General features: G+C 38.3%; 1 protein-coding gene and 1 non-coding gene across 8 annotated transcripts in view; one reads left to right on the top strand and one right to left on the bottom strand.

Moving 5' to 3' along the window:
• The window catches only part of HELZ (helicase with zinc finger), a 162,970-nt gene that overhangs the window by 77,863 nt on the left and 67,313 nt on the right, over positions 1-17,794 (bottom strand). For 6 of the 7 annotated variants that reach the window (XM_047831645.1, XM_047831648.1, XM_047831646.1 and 3 more), the window contains 4 exons: positions 14,248-14,581; positions 12,456-12,586; positions 6,871-7,050; positions 6,241-6,345 (listed from right to left, as the gene is read on the bottom strand). In XM_047831645.1, coding sequence (XP_047687601.1) covers positions 6,241-6,345; positions 6,871-7,050; positions 12,456-12,586; positions 14,248-14,581 — 750 coding nt within the window. The remainder of the gene's footprint in view (positions 1-6,240; positions 6,346-6,870; positions 7,051-12,455; positions 12,587-14,247; positions 14,582-17,794) is intronic. The other variant, XM_047831650.1, reaches the window with a different exon arrangement.
• LOC125152287 (U6 spliceosomal RNA) lies at positions 16,181-16,288 on the top strand. Its single transcript, XR_007147136.1, has one exon. It is a non-coding gene; the product is annotated as a U6 spliceosomal RNA (small nuclear RNA).

The following is a 17,794-nucleotide window of genomic DNA, read 5'->3' as shown; positions in this document are numbered from 1 at the left end:
TTAAGCGTTCAGATTAACCTTACAGCAGAATGATATACAGTTTCATAAGCACTACAGTTTTTAAAATTCGAAACATTCCACCTTGGGAGTTACTTTTTTTCTAGAATATTCTTATAAAAATATACTTAACTCATATTGCAATTATCTATGCTAACAAAAAACAGTGAGCTGTGCACCTACAGTTATCTGCATTTCCCATCAGAATATATTCTTACACCTATATGTAAACAGACCACTATCTAAAGTTCTAAAGGACATTTAAAAATAAATTTAAATTATGGACAACCGGAAAATCTTAAGAAAGATTATCTCGGGGCACCTGGGTGGCTCAGCTCAGGTCATGTCTCAGTTTGTGAGTTTGAGCCCTACGTCGGGCTCTGTGCTGACAGCATGAAGCCTGCTTGGGTTCCTCTCTCCCTCTCTCTTTGCCCCTCCCCCTGCTCCCTCTCTCAAAATAATAAAACAGTAAAAAAAAAAAAAAAAGAGTATCTCTTCCATTAATTGCAAAAGAAAAATAATGGGCCTCATGCAACAGACTACTTAAATGGTACAGAAACGACTCATCCATCCATCCATCCATCCACCCACCTCCCACCACCCATCTCTAACCGACTCACATACAACAAAGATCTATTGGTGTCTACCATGCTGGAAGCACAGAGGCAAATCACATGATTTGCAAGCTTTCATAAAAGCTTTGATTTACTGTGATTTTAATGGAAAGCTATCAGAGAGTTCTGACAGGGCAGTCACATAATCTGACTTATGTTGTTAAAGGACCACTCTATTGCTCTATACGGAATATGTTGTTTGGGGGGGTAGTTTGTAGGCCAGACAGTGGGGTGCTCATAAACGCTGAACAGCCAGCTTGGAGGGTGGGGTGGAGCTGACGTGTAGTGTTTGCTGACTTTTGTGGTATAAAATCTACTACCATGGCCAATTTCAAGCTAGCAACATGATGTCACTGAACATGAACTTGGGAAGGCACATACATGACTGGCTCTCACAAGCCACTACAAGCGGGCTGCAATACACCACTGACCGGGGCAGAGACACGGGCAGGGGAGAGAATCAGGGAAACCAGTTAAGAGGTTGTTGCAAGGGTCCGGAAGAGAAAAGAGGGCAGCCTGGCCCACGATGATAACAGTGAAGATGTGTAAATGGCTGGATTCACTATACACTTTGAAGGTAATGCTGACAGGACTTGACTGGTGAACCAGATGTGCAATTTAAAAGACAGTATGATTCTGTGCCTTTGAAACTGGATGAATGACAGTGGTGTTTACAAAGATGGTGAAAGCTGAGGAACAGATTTGAAGCGGGAACTGAGAATTTGGTTTTGGACAAATTCAGTAGCAGGCATCCACAGGGGATGTCCAATAAGCAGGGGGATATAGAAGTCTGAAGTTCAGAAGAATATCTGGGACAAGACCTATACAATTGGGATACTATTTCAACCACGGGACTACATGAGATCAGTTGGAGAGGAAGTGTACCTAAAAAAGAAACTAGTTGGGAGAATTACTGATGGGAAAAGGAGAGGGATACGGCAAAGGAAACTGGCAAGAAGCAGTCAAAGAAGTAGGAAAGAACTCAGGAGAGTGTGGGGTCTGATCAAGGGACATAAATGTCCATGTCACTAAATCTTCCGGACACTCTCCAGGCCCATCAAGGTACTTGATGTGTTAGCAGCAGCCAGCTCTGTGCTCCTTCCCTCCCCACAACACTCTCTTCCCTCAGCTTCCATGACTCAACCTTTCCTTGCCTTTCTTCTTCCTCTCCGGGTTAGGGCTCCTCCAGGCTTAGTCTTCACATACTCCTCTTCTTGGCCTCTGTTCTCCCCCTGACGATCTCAGGCCAATGGTTTTGATCACCACCAATAAATACTCTAATAACTCACATTTTTCTCTCTCCAGCCACGACCTCATCTCTGAGCTCCAGGATGCTATCCAACATTTTATTTAACACTTGTCTCCTTTAGGATATTTCAAAGGCAGCTCAAATGTAATATGCACAAATCCTAATCTCAGGATCTTCTAAAAGGTGTTCTTTATGAAACACTTAGAACTGGTTATTGCTTTTAAGCAAAGCAAAGCCCCCCCCCCAAAAAAAAAGGTATTTAATAAATATCCTAAGTATAAATTATAAGAGAAAAGTAAAGAAATATATTTTGGGACGCCTGAGTAGCTCAGTCAGTTGTGCATCTGACTTGATTCTGGATCAGGTCATGATCCCAGGGTCATGGGCTCGAGTCCCACACTGAGCTCCACGCTGAGCATGGATCCTGCTTAAGATCCTCTCTCTCCCACTGCCCCCCTCCCCTGCTCATGTGCTATAAATGAAATATATATATATATACTCATTATATATATATATAAATGAAATATATAAATATTTCTATAAATAAAAAAAAAAAGAAATGTATTTTAAAAACATTACTCTGGGGGCACCTGGGTAGTTCAGTCAGTTAAGCATCAACTCTTGGTTTTATTTAGCTCAGGTCATCATCACACAGTTCATGGGTTCAAGCCTCACATCAGGCTCTGCAATGACAGTGCAGAACTTGCTAGAGATTTTCTCTCTCTCTCCCTCTCCCTCTCTCTCTCTCTCTGCCCCACCCCAACGCACGTGCGTTCTCGCTCTCAAAATAAATAAATAAACTTAAAACAACAACAACACATTACTTGGATAGGAAGGACTACAAACTTGGTAAGAGTAACCAATATCACTTCTAAAATATGCAAAAATGTCCAACAACATATTTTAGGTATTAATAAAAAATGTTTAATCAGATCAACAAAGCAGAATTTACTTTTAAATATATGAAAAATCTCATTTTACAAATTATATAAAAAAATCATTTACAAATTCAGATTCCATTAATATTAACTAAAATACGTGTTTAAACACATAAATTACTAGAAACTAAACTCCAAAATGTTATTAGTATTTATCTCTGTGTGGTGAGAGTATAGATAATTTTTATTTTCTTCCTTATTTTCTAGATTTTCCATACTTTCCATGGTAAAATTGGAAAAATGGTTTTTCAAATTATTCATCAAAACTCATGCCAAGTACCACTTCTCCCTCAAAGAAAAAATAAAAATTGAAGTTCTAAGTCTCACTACTGACTTTTTTTGCAGTTACCTTGGAAAGCCACCTCATGTTGAAGCTAATAAAAAGACAAAGTTTGATCATTAGGCCTGTATTTCCTTAAAAGTACAATATTCTAGTGCTGACTTCAAGACGATTTAAACATTTTCTTGGTACTTTCATTTTGCGCAACAGTTAAGGTGGACACTGTCTATAGGATTATCTAAAACACACCTAACAGGGGCGCCCAGGTAGCTCAGCTGGTTAAGCATATGACTCTTGGTTTCAGCTTAGGTCATGATCTCACGGTTTGTGAGTTCGAGGCCTGCGTCGGGCTCCACACTGACAGTGCAGCACCTGCTTGGGATTCTCTCTCTCTCTCTGCCCCTTGCCTGCTTGCATCCTCTGTCTCTCTCTCTCTCTCTCAAAATGACTAAACAAACTTTAAAAAAATACACCCAACATTTTCAAAACTGGAGAATAGTCACAAGTGACATATTCAAGCTCACAGTATGCAATATGACACCAATTAAGTAATTTACAGACTTCTAGAAACAAACCATCCAGAGATCCCACATGAATTATGTGCAGCAGGAGACTGTCTGGTAATACATAATCTTAATTCACTGAAATTTTATTCATGTTTTAAATTCATATGCAATAAACAACCCAGCAAAATGTTATTACTCAAGACACTACAGAATCAGAAAGACTTGATCCCAGAATAAAATCTATTACTTTGAAAATCTATATAAAACAATAAATACCTTCCACTTGCCCAGAAAGCAATAAATATACACTTTCCATACAGGACCTCGATCTACTAAGTAATCTGCCAGAACCAGATACTGATCAGCAGAACCACACACAGACACTGTGTTTTCCTCTCTCTCTTCCATCTTAAAGTCTATTAATTCTAATGAAGTAGGAAATAAAAACCAAAACAAAATGTAATCTAAAATGGTTTCTAAAACCTCCATCCCCAAATATCTTAAGCTCAACTCCTGGCACGTAATACTGAATTTTATACATTTCAACCATAAAAGTGTGTTATACTTAAACATACTGACTGAATTAAACGATTTAATGCTTATGACTATTTCCACACCTCATGGCATTTACCAGGGCCCACTCTAGACTACACAGTGCAGAAGACAAACTCTTACATCATAGAGACAGCACATCTTCCAAGTCACACACAGACACTTGGTGCCCTCTTGTGTTCTTTCCCCTGCATCCTGGGACAATTCAGATAAAGCTAATCTCCCCAGAGCGCTCAGCCATTCTAATGCCCTCTATCCCATCTCCCAAAGCCCTCGTGTTTGAGGTCTAGCAGGGCAATTGTAAACTAATCTGAGTTAATGTAGTAACAGATGGCACTAATAAATTTTAATTATTCAATGCATTAACCTCCTAGGAACTACATTTACAAGTTAACACCTTTCCCAAAGAGAAAAACTATGGTAAAAATGTAGGGCCACAAAAAGAAACTATTAGGAAAGTCAAGACTTTTCTTATTTTATCCCATTTACTAAATAAAATAATTTGAAATTTATATTTAGATATTTTTCAAGCTTTTTGACTGAACCACTCTTGAGATGTGTGGAGAGGTGAGATTTTCTGCTAGAGGCGAGTTTCTGTTTGTGGACCACTACAACTATACAGACCCTATTGAAACAGAATTTCTTATTCTACAGATTTCAAGGCACTCTGTGGATTATAACCTCCAAAACATTACTTTACATGAGAAAAGCTAAACACAATGCTAGTCACATGGTGGGGCTCTTCTGCCCCAAATATCAAATGACCTATCCTAGGTCAATCAAGATTCCAGGGGGCTTTCCTCCACTGTTTCTAAGTCAAGTACACCATGATAATTGAGGTTGTCACCATCCTCATATAGCACATACATACACAAACATAAACAGACACACACACCAACAATAAAAGCAAACAAAACAAACACCTCCATTAAAGTAAGGACACTCAGAGCAAAACTGCTACTCACTACTGAGTTTTCACTTATGACTAAAAAAGATTCGAATCTGAAACAAAATAGGTACTGATGAACTTATCCACTGATAAAGACCACATTTTCATTTTCATTTACAGTGATTATATATAGGTGATGTTTTCTTATTAAATACAACCGGGTTCTACTGGATTATTTCTGCTCTAATTTATCTTCCAGAGTTGAAACAAAGTATGGCATAAGACCCTGTGTTAGCAGGTCACACCACATTTTTCTCTTTTGTTCTTTTTTATGCAATTGTAAAATCTTTCAAATGGCTTTGGTTGTGCTTATTAAGAATTAAATAGCATAATCTCATTTTTCCATCCCTGGACTCAACTAGAAATAAAAAGTTAGTGGATTATGGTTCAAAAGTGTGGTTAGAAATTAACTGATAAACAATAATTGTATTCAAACAACACAGGGCATGACATATTAGTTTGTAAAATGGCAAAACTAAACATTAATTCATATAACAATGAAAGCAAATGGTGTAATAAACAACCATTTAATGATTCTTTATTGTTTTCTGAAGAAAAGGATTTTATTCCCCCACAATCTGTGTTTAAGTACATTTTATATCCATATACGCTCAAAAGGACCTTTCTATATCAACGTAAACGTTTCTTCTACACTTTGTCTCTTACATGATAGCAAAAAGTTGTAAATACCAGTCAGTTACATTTTGTTACAGAGATCATTTCAGTATTTCATGCGTCTCTAATGGGTAGTTCCTGTGAAATTACCTGCATGATCACAGTCAAAATCTTATGACCACTGCATGACTACTCTGCCATGCAAACTATGCTAGAATTTTAATTTGATTTAAACAAATCATATTTATATTATTTCATCATAGTAGCTTTTAGAGGTACACATCAAAATCTGCTCAACATTTTTACATACAAAACTTAAAAAAGGATGTCTTTCTCTTTGCTTAATGTTTACGAAATGAATGGTCGAAGATTTTTAAATTTTTCCTTAATTTTAAATGGCTTCTTCAAAAGGCATAACCTCCAAATGCCAATACACAGTTCAAGATTTTGTATTCTCGAAGTTACTAAAATCTTTACAGACACCTTTTCTTAAGAATAACAAAGTATGATACAGATACATAATAAGCCTTAAAAAAATACCTGAGAGGTCTTGCCTGGGGATTGCCTGCTTCTACATATGGATGTAAATAATCCTTTATGTAGAGATCAGCAGCACTATTAGAATGGGTGCAAATGAGAATCCTGCTGAAATAAACGGTGCAAATAAAAAGAATGATAAAACACAAAGCTATTCAAGCAGTAGAATACCAAACAAAAGCAGCGGCCATCTTAACATTACACATTCCCCTCAGCCTACTCAGTCTTGTCTACGTATCATTCAGTGATGTTTTTAGGAAACTGTACTACTCTTTAAGCTGTCAAGGAAACTGGTTCCCCCAAATCATTTTTTAAATCTATCACACAAAATGTTTTTTATATGCCCAACTCTTCTGGCTCTAACATATATCACAATTCCTTAGCAGTCTTGGAGCTCTGATGGCTATTTAAAAGCTATCATTCTCTATATTGCCAATTTTTAAAAACAGTATATTTTGAAAGAATTCAAATTTTAGTCCTTTGGGGGTTTGGTGTGGGTCTTTTTTTTTTTTTTTTTTTTTTTTTTTTTAAATTTTCCAAGCTGAATTAAAAATTGTCTTAGCTTTGCATTCACAACAAGAACAGAGGTCGTGCCCTCCTAATGAAATCGGAGCACACATAGCACCATCTCACCTCGTCTCCTGCTGCTGGAGTATGTGCTTGACGGCCTGAGCTAGAGTGAACGTTTTGCCTGTCCCGTAGGGTCCAATGATGAGGACGGGAGGCAGCTGGATTGAAAGAGGAGTTGTGATGGCCAGAACAGCCTCTTTCTGTTTTGCATTCAGCCGAGGATCCAATTGTTCGTCCCACTGTCTATAGGAAATAAAAATTTATTTTAAACACATGCATCTTTTAATAAACAAAACACAAGAGGATGCTTAATTTTATGGAACCACTAAAAATACTAAAGAAACAGAGGCGCCTGGGTGGCTCAGTCAGTGAAGTGTCCAACTCCAACTCAGGTCACGATCTCACAGTCCGTGAGTTGGGAGCCCTGCATCGGGCTCTGTGGTGACAGATCAGAGCCTGGAGCCTGCTTTGGGTGTGTGTGTGTGTGTGTGTGTGTGTCCCTCTCTCTGCTCCTCTCCCACACATGCTCTGTCTCTCAAAAATAAACATTAAAAAAACAACTTTTTTCTAATACTCAAGAAACAGTGTCTGTAACAACAAATGCTTATTCTATAACTTCTTTTTAGAAAATTACCCAACAGAGTTGGCACAGGCTGTTGATCAAAACTCGCTTTAATTACTTTGTCCTATTCCAAGTGCAGAAAGATTCTGATAACTTTAGAAAGCACACAAGTCTAGCTGCTGCCATGTCTATAAATAGTAATGGCAATGGCTCAAAAATGTAATTTCCCTGTTACATAAAGGTATCCGAAAACGTTTCTGGTAATAAAGAAGTATTAGTTTCTTCACATTAGCAAGTAAAATGCAAAAGGGAGACGAACCGAATTTCAAATTCTAGTTCACGGAAAGATTTCTTTAGTGAAGTTTAAAACAAGAGGCAAAGAAAAAACTTCTACGTCCTTGGTTGAGAGATACTCAAATGTCACAAAGTTCCGAATTCAGAAAATAGCAGTTTTTTAAAAAAAGATATCAAAAGCCAAACAATACGAATTGTTTTCTAATATTTTCCCACATAATATACATATGTCCTACTTTGCAGGGTAGAGAACACCTGTCATGGTAGCACAAATGGCTGCTGTAATGAGATCTATCTTATGAGCGTCCCTTCTACGACTTGGCTAAGTTTCGAAGATTTAAATGGACAGCAGATGCTGAAAGGGATCAAACCAAGTAGAGAATCAACAGCATTCTCTCTCACAACTACAATGAAAATACTAAATATTGCAACAACTATGGTAAAAATGTTAGGGATGTGAACCAAAATAGGACGGGCATGTAAAGAGACTCTTAGGAAATTTACAATCAAAGTGCCTCCAAAATAATCCTGCAATAGGAGACCATGGTTTAGAGGAAAATTCCTTCTCTCAGAGGCTATACTCCACTTATATCAGAACCGAGTTATTCATGGAAAATCTTAATACTTTCAGTTTTAAAAAATTGTAACATGCTCTATTCAGACAGATAATTTCAAACAAATGAAGGTCTCCTAGGAAATGTAAAACCTTAGGAAATAAACGTTGACTATATAAACACATCACTACTTACTTTTCCGGAATTTAAATTTTTTAAGTAAAAACAAAAGAACTCTGACCAGTGGCACTAGTTTTCCTGGCAACTGTCCACTAAAGCTCAAGCTTTTTACTCCAAAGAATCTCTCATCATTAAACAGCTTAGTGACTCAAAATTCTGCCAGAACATAGCAGTGTTCCATTTTCTGTAAAGAGGAAATTACTTTTGGTGATCATTAAGCCCAGATCCAATCTAGAGAGAGAACTGTGCAATGGTTACCCCAAACCATCCATGGCATCCCCTCTGCCTTCCTCTACTGCTGAGCCTAGACAGCGAGGACACTCCATTCCTCAGCCTCCTCTGCTCAATATCCAATTCTGCCCAATGAGATATAGGAAGAGGTACCTCAGAAGGGCTTCTGTACTCAATAGAACACAAACAAAGCCTCACCAGAAGAAAGCGCTTCTTGCTCCTCTGCCTTCCTCCTTCACCTGGCTGGAATGAGCTCGTGGTAAGTAAAACTGCAGCTGCCATCTCATAATCAAGAGGTAATGGACATCAAGAAGGAAACCAACATGCTCTATGGTGCAGAGGAGGTGAGACCTGGGTCCCTGACGGTACTGCAGAGTCCTTGCAAGCAAGTCCTAGACCACCTACCTCTGGGCCTCTATCTCTACTTGTTTAAGCCACGGTTAGTTCAGTAAGCTGTTACTTGCATTCACACCTGACCCCAATGGCTCCGTTATCTATACAGGGAAATAATGACATGTGCACCAGATGGTCATTCTAAGATCAAATGAGAATACGTGCAAGCTGTTTAGGGAAATAACTGAGCAGTGAGCGCTCAATTAACGTTAGATTCTATTACTACGTTTACTGAGAGATGTTACTTGGCTAATACACACTTTCAAAAACAAACAAAAATTTTAAAAACACCCTCCAGTTCTTCATATTTGATGACTTCAATGACCTTATAAATGAGACAAACAGTAGGTTAAATAAAAAAGTATAAATCTGGGGCGCCTGGGTGGCTCAGTTGGTTGAGCGTCCGACTTCGGCTCAGGTCACGATCTCACGGTCCATGAGTTCGAGCCCCGCATCAGGCTCTGGGCTGATGGCTCAGAGCCTGGAGCCTGCTTCCGATTCTGTGTCTCCCTCTCTCTCTGCCCCTCCCCCGCTCATGCTCTGTCTCTCTCTCTCTCTCTCTCTCTCTCTCTCTCTCTCTAAGCATTAAAAAAAAAAAAAAAAAAAAGAGGGGCGCCTGGGTGGCGCAGTCGGTTAAGCGTCCGACTTCAGCCAGGTCACGATCTCGCGGTCCGTGAGTTCGAGCCCCGCGTCAGGCTCTGGGCTGATGGCTCAGAGCCTGGAGCCTGTTTCCGATTCTGTGTCTCCCTCTCTCTCTGCCCCTCCCCCGCTCATGCTCTGTCTCTCTCTGTCCCAAAAATAAACAAACATTTAAAAAAAAAAAGTAAAAAAAAAAAAAAGTATAAATCTAAGGGATTAATGACAGATTTATGGGTACAGTTCTCAAATACAATTCCTCTGTATTTTATTTACATAGCCCATTCTACTCATCAACTGCTTTAGTGTAAACAAATGCTTCGTGTCAGATAAGAAACCATCAATGTCAGTCCCTTCTACAGTTTCTGGTCATGAATGAAGAAGGCCCATGAGTCCAACAAGTTGTCTTTATTACACCACCTGCTCAATAAAGGGAAGAGGACTTACAATACACATGCCAATTATCTCTGATTTTCACAGTTTAAAGGAAGACAGTCTGTTCAAGTTTATTCTCAATAAAAAATATTTAATCCCTGAACCAAATTAGTCCAATGTCCTTTTCCCCCTGGCCTAATGCATTGTTACATTTACTTCAGAGACCACATGCTCAAGAATAATTTCTCAACTTCATTTATCTATATTCCACCTTATCCCAGAAAAGATTTTAAATGGCTAATGGCTTCTGAGTATGTTCCTACCCTCAGTTACCGTTTAGTTACTATTTAAATTACAGTGGTATGGGGGCGGGGGGGCCGCCTGGGTGGCTCAGTCGGTTAAACGTCTAACTCTTGATCTCGACTCAGGTCATGATCTCAGGGTTGTGGGATCCAGCCCTGCATCAGGCTCCATGCTAAGCATGGAGCCTGCTGAAGATTCATATTCTCTCTCTCTCTCTCTCCCCCCCCCCACCCCACTTGTGCGATGTATCTCTATCCTCTATCTCTCCCCCTAAAAGTTAAAAAAAAAAAAAAAAAGTCTAGAGAGCAAGTTTTGTGTTATGTAACTTTTACAATTTTTTTTTAATTTGTAAGAAATTAAGCATAGGGCCAATTAAACAAACTTCAAGGTGATTCAATCCAGCTAGAACATGGGGGTTTAGAGGGAGAAAGGAGGTGTCAAGTAGAAAAAATAAAAGAAATCTGAAGCTACTGTTGGAAAACCCTGCCAATGGAACCACATAAAGGGTTGGTGTTCAGCTGCTCAAACTATCAACATAACAAGGAGATGCCTTCAGAGATTTGTAAGCAGTGAAACGAAATGATTATTTTAGCAAACTAACTGGAAGAAACGTGTGGGCTGGACCAGAGAGAACGGAAACACAGCCAGCAGGACAGAAGACCGACTAGAAGGCTACTGACATAGTCCAGCTCTAAATTATACACTGACTGTAAGAATGGATGGAGGGGGAAGGGTAGAGAAAAGATGAATCAAATGGGAATTGAGAAGACTGGATTTTTACAATTAGTAGATCACTGATGGCTTTCAGGAGAGTGAGGAAGGGAAAAACAGAGATTACAGGGTAAGTATATAAGAATAGCAGAAACATATAAACGACTCCTGCTTGAGAATTTTGGCAGTAAAAAAAAAGAATGGGAAAGGGATAGTGAAGGTAAGCAAAACAAGGGAGAAATGATTTTGTGTGTGTGCTGTGTGGCATGGTGTGCTTTGTTCTGTTTTTAGAATCAGAAGAAATGGAACGTGAGGGGAAGAGATATATGCCACTTCTAGGCCTGGCCCATAAAAATGTCCCACATGATCCTGTGCTCATTCTTTCCCTGCCTGTCAGCTGGACGTCAACATGCAGGGTAAAACCTTGGAAACCACGTACTGAAGAGACCAGATCCTCCATCAGTGATGGAACCGGGCTGCCCAACCATGACTGGAGTGACATGAGTGGTAAATAAATACACTTCTATTGTGGAGAGCCACTGAGATTAAAAAAGAAAGAAAAGGGAAAGAAAGGTAGAATGAATAGGGCATCAGCAGGGGCCAGGAGGATAAAAATCCAAGGAAAAGGACGAAGAGAAAGATGCAGTCATACATCTGTCACTGTTCGTATGGAAACAAATTAGAACTATCGCTATAAAGATATTTATGAAGGGGCACCCAGGTGGCTCAGTTGGTTAAGCATTCAACTTTTGATTTTGGCTCTGGTCATGATCTCACGGTTCATGAGTTTGAGTCGTGCATCGGGCTCCACGCTAATGGTGCAGAGCCTGCTTGAGATTCTCTCTCTACCTCTCTCTTGCTCCTTTAGTTCTTTTGCGCTCTCTGCTCTCTCTCTCTCTCTCTCTCTCTCTCAAGTAAATAAAAAGATACTCGTGAAGATGCACCAAAGTGAATTTAAGCAGGAAAATATTTACACAACCATTAACCTGAGAGCAGTTTCAGAAATATTATCTTCTGTGATACTTTCTCCATTTTCTTAAATTATAAAAAGGCCTCCTATGTGAAAAAATCATTTTAAATCAACTGCTTGAACCACTTTTTAAAAAGTCCTAATATTCCCATTCAACTTCTACTCAAAAATATTCCTGAATTGCTTGGCATTCTGTCAAATTAAGGTTGTTGAGAAAAACGATAGAACTCATTTAGACACTGAGAAAAAGTGAAGAAAATACATGACCAATCCCAAATGTTTCCTTCTAAGGACTCTTTTACTCTCCTTTCTCAACTAGAACACGGTGCCTGGAGATTATAGCAAATTCTCTTATAAAACTATATTGACATTATTTGATACAGATGTTCAACATAAGATTAACATAACTTCCTTTAAGGAGGCATCTCCTTTTTTATACCTGTTGGGACTCCAAGGTATGGTTGGAGTCATAGTGATGTCTGGAAACAAAACCCCATTGTCCTTGATCCTGTCTAGCGCATAATGCATTTCACAGAGGGGTAATCGATTTAATTGAAACTGAAGTTCAACCTGAAACACAAAATAAAATAAAAAAAAAAAACAAAACACATTAACACAAACAAACAACCATTAACACAAACATCAATACTTGCACCCTGCTTGCTAGAAAACTTTGTGGAGATAACCTTTAAAGGGAAGCCAAGTTTAGAGATTCTTTTAAATGTAATGAGACTTCAATAAATTATTATGGCTAATATTTGCTTTACTATGCACTTTACATAAATGATCTCATTTAGTAGTACCAATGATGTATATATCATTAACCTCATTTTAACCTCTAAAGTGAAGTGCTTGTGAATTACTTCATATCTAAATAAAGGTTATCTGATTCCACCATATTCCTATTAATAACATATTTGATAAAATCAGTAGAACATATGTGAAATATCAGCTTTCAAGTGATAAAAACCAAGCATAGGACACTATCAATTTACTACAAATAAATAACATTCACCAAATTTTATGTTTTAAAAGAAAAAGGGGTTGCTTGAGTGGCTCAGTCAGTTGAGCATCCGACCTCGGCTCAGGTCGTGATCTCATGGTTCATGCCGCGTTCGGCTCCATGCTGACAACTCAGAGCCTGGAGCCTGCTTCGGATTCCGTGTCTCCTCCTCTCTCTGCCCCTCCCCTGCTTGCGCTCTCTCTCTGGCTCTCATAAATAAGTAAATGTAAAAAATAAATAAATAAATAAATAAATAAATAAATAAATAAATAAATAAATAAATAAAATTTAAAAAAGGAAAAGAAAAGAAAAGAAAGAAAGAAAATTTTAAAAAAGAGGGGCGCCCGGGTGGCTCAGGCGGTTAAGCATCGGACTCTTCACCTCAGCTCAGGTCCTGATATCAAACTCTTGAGTTCAAGCCCCGTGTTGGGTTCCACACTAGGCATGGAGCCTACTTACATAAAAAAATAAATGAACAAATGAATGAGTGAATGATTAGCTTTCTGGTTAACTAGGGCAGAGTGAAAACATGTTCACCAAAAAAACCATACAGAGAAGAGAATATGAACCACCTCAGGTGAGAACTGTCCTCAGAAACCACCTCAGGTGAGAACTGTCTCTGGATGTAGCTTAGCTTCCTTTAATTTGTTCTTCTGCTGATTTAAAATTCCAGGGTTGCCTGGCTGGCTTAGTTGGTAGAGCGTGTAACTCTTGATCTCGGGGGTTGTGAGTTCGAGCCCCACACTGGGTGTAGAGATTACTTAAAAATAAAATACCCATTAAAAAAAAAGAAATACATAAAATACAATTCAGGGTGCCTGGGTGGCTCAGTCGATTAAGCGTCCAACACTTGATTTCCATGCAGGCCACGATCTCACAGTTCATAAGCTGAAGCCCCACGTTGGGCTACACGATGACAGTGTGAAGTTTGCTTGGGATTCTCTCTCTCAATCTCTCTCTCTCTCTCTCTCTCTCTCTCTCTCTCTCTCAAAATAAATAAACTTAAAAAAACATATAAAATAAAACAAAACTCTAATCAGAAAGTTTGGCCTTGTATAAGACTGGAACATTGTAGATGTTACTTAGATAAAGACAACTGGTTTTAAGGTCCGATTCTCCACCCGCCACTATAACACTTCAAAGCCAACTGCACTTCTCATTACGGCAGAGGAATGAAAACAAGGACACTAAGACAACCACAGTTAAGTCGCCCCACATCAAAACACACCTGTGTGTCATAATCAGGCCGAAGATTAAGTTCTTCACAGCATTCCCTGGATATCCTTAAAAATATATATTCTTTTGTTTTCTCTTCAATAGTAGCTTCATAAACCTTCTCTTTGGTTCCCTGGGTCTGTACTAACTTCTCTTTAGGGACTGGTAATAAATAAACAGCATTGACTTTGGTCATCACCAGCCGTCCAGCCAAAGTATCTTCAGAAAGTGTTTCAGTAAGCTTAAAGCGACCAAAAAGTTGTCCATTCTGAGCATACTTTGCGCCTCCAGAAACTCCCGTGAGCATGAAGCTTGCTAGAATCTGCAATTGCACTTTAAGGTTGAACCTAAAGCATAAGTAGAAAAGGAGTTTGAATATTTTATATATCAAAAACATAAAAACTAAAAGAGTAGAATAAATCAAATTTAAACACACAAAAACGTAAAACTTCATCATTATCAATTCCACTCCATCAAGCTACAAATTATATACATATACTACTTATCTGCCTTTAATCCGTGCTGGAAACAAAACTTTCTTTAAGCGAATAAACTCTCACCCAAGTAAATAAAGACACGTACTTAGTTGAAGAATACGAACATTCTTAACACCTGAACATTTAAGATAAAGCTAACCATATTTTAATAAAATGAAGTATTTTATATTAATATGAAAATCTACTTAAACATACCATACGGACCACTGAAACTAAAATCACCTAAAGCCAGTAAGAAATGTGCTATGTGGAAACTACAATGGACTTTTTTTCTTTCAGTGCTATTAACAAATACAATCCAGAAGAAACTTTCTGTTCATGACCACATTGAGACAGTTGTCAGGCAGGAATTATGGGAGGAGAGGGTAAAGCCTAGCTTATTACACAACGGCGAGCACACTCGCTTGCACTCCCACGTCTGCACGTGAGCGTGAGAGAGAATATGTGTGTCAAATAAGGGCAGGGAATCAAGATCTACATGGTCAAGAAATAATTGAAAGAAAGATCTGAACTGACAGCTTCCTCCCTTGCCATTTTGAAACAGTGCTGTGAGAGAGAAGACAAAGCAGCAAAAGAGGGAAGGACATTTCCTACTTATTCTTAGGAAAGTTTAAAATATGTGAATAAAAAAATTGTTCTAAAATCTATACATCCATTTTTGGAAAACGCTACTTTTTAATGGTACTGCTGAACTGTTTTCTTTTCAAATCTTCTTTTGAATACATGATGCCGAGAATGTCTTATAAATTCTTAAGGAAAAAAGGAAAAAGAAACTTTTTAAAAATATTGAACATCTCCTTAATGGAAACATCTGCTTACAATATTAGGAAAACAAATCTAATTAAAACACTGTATTAAAAATTTGAATAGTGGGCCGCCTGACTGGCTCAGTCACTTAACGTCTGACTTTGGCTCAGATCATGATCTCCCAGTTCCTGGGTTCGGGCCCCGCCTCAGGCTCTGTGCTGACAGCTCAGAGCCCGGAGCCTGCTTTGGATTCTTTCTCTCCCTCTCTCTCTGCCCCTCCCCACTCATGTTCTGTCTCTTAAAAATGAATAAATGTTAAAAAATTATTTAAAAAATTTGAATATCCATTTACATACTTTAAAGTTCCAAAGTATAAGGGAAGAGAAATATTGTTAGAGAAATCTTTAAGAAAAATAACACATATGAATAGCTATTTGTGCATGTAATAAATAATAGGAGTTTACAAGTTCCAATAGTAATTTAAAAATAAAAAACATAAGAGGAGGCTGGCTGGCTCAGTCAATTAACGTCCGACTTCGGCTCAGGTCATGATCTCACAGTCCGTGAGTTCCAGCCCCGTGTCGGGCTCTGTGCTGACAGCTCGGAGCCTGGAGTCTGCTTCAAATTCTATGTCTCCCTCTCTCTCTGCTCCTCCCCTGCTCATGCTCTCTCTCTCCTTCAAAAGTAAATAAAAACATTTATGTGCTCGCTTCGGCAGCACATATACTAAAAATTGGAACGATACAGAGAAGATTAGCATGGCCCCTGCGCAAGGATGACACGCAAATTCGTGAAGCGTTCCATATTTTTTGAAAATTAAAAATAGACCTACCCTATGACCCAGCAATAGCACTGCTAGGAATTTATCCAAGGGATACAGGAGCACTGATGCATAGGGCCACTTGTACCCCAATGTTCATAGCAGCGCTCTCAACAATAGCCAAATTATGGAAAGAGCCTAAATGTCCATCAACTGATGAATGGATAAAGAAATTGTGGTTTATATACACAATGGAATATTACATGGCAATGAGAAAAAATGAAATATGGCCTTTTGTAGCAACGTGGATGGAACTGGAGAGTGTGATGCTAAGTGAAATAAGCCATACAGAGAAAGACAGATACCATATGGTTTCACTCTTATGTGGATCCTGAGAAACTTAAGCAGGAACCCATGGGGGAGGGGAAGGAAAAAAAAAAAAAAAAGAGGTTAGAATGGGAGAGAGCCAAAGCATAAGAGACTGTTAAAAACTGAGAACAAACTGAGGGTTGATGGGGGGTGGGAGGGAGGAGAGGGTGGGTGATGGGTATTGAGGAGGGCACCTTTTGGGATGAGCACTGGGTGTTGTATGGAAACCAATTTGTCAATAAATTTCATTAAAAAAAAAAAGGAAAAAAAATAAATAAATAGTTCTCTACTAAAAAAAAAAAGAGTGTTTAAAAAAAAACAAAAGTAAATAAAAACATTTAAAAAAAATTTTTTTTAAATAGAACACATAAGACTACACAAACATACGTAACTACATACTAAAGTTAGTATTCAAAAATGTGGCTTTATATGAATAACAAATGAATTCTAGCAGAATTTGCCATGTGCATGTGTGGAATTATTAAAAATTACATTATATTTTTCTCATTCTCTACACATATTTCACTAGATGCAAACTAGAAAAGTAGAGTGATAACTTAAAGAAATACAGTTTGTATGTTAACTAGTTACATTTGGCTCCTTAAAGACTAGACCATGCACTAAGATTCACATAAAAATCAGTCCTAAAATAAAAATAAAAGTATACTACACTCTCTAGTTTACATAAAATCTATGTTCACCTGTTCTTTTTTTCTTTTTATTAACAAAACAGGTTAATATAACAACCATAATATAATATGGCAGACTGGGAAAGTATCCTTAACAGAACCCAGAAAACAGTGCGTGTTTGTTCCTCCTTACCTTTTTTTAAATCGGCTCTCTGGAAAATAAAAGTACTAAGAAATATAGCTCTTCCCACAGAAGGTACATCATATGTTCAATTTTTTTTAATGTTTGTTTATTTTTGAGAGAGAGAGACAGACAGACAGAGCATGAGCAGTGGAGGGGCAGAGAGAGGGAGACAGAATCTGAAGCAGGCTCCAAGCTCTGAGCTTTCAGCACAGAGCCCAATGTGGGACTCGAACTCACGAACCGTGAGATCATGACCTGAGTGAAGCCAGATGCTCAACCCACTAGCCACCCACGCGCCTCCCTGTTCTATTTTAAAGCATATATCTCTCTAAAACGACATAGACTTTCTAGTAGAAGTTACAGCTAGTAAGGTT

The sequence above is a fragment of the Prionailurus viverrinus genome, chromosome E1 (genome assembly GCF_022837055.1).
Source record: "Prionailurus viverrinus isolate Anna chromosome E1, UM_Priviv_1.0, whole genome shotgun sequence".
Taxonomy (NCBI): domain Eukaryota; kingdom Metazoa; phylum Chordata; class Mammalia; order Carnivora; family Felidae; genus Prionailurus; species Prionailurus viverrinus.
The sequence above is the reverse complement of the archived record's forward strand: the minus strand, read 5'-3'. Positions and strand labels throughout refer to the sequence as shown.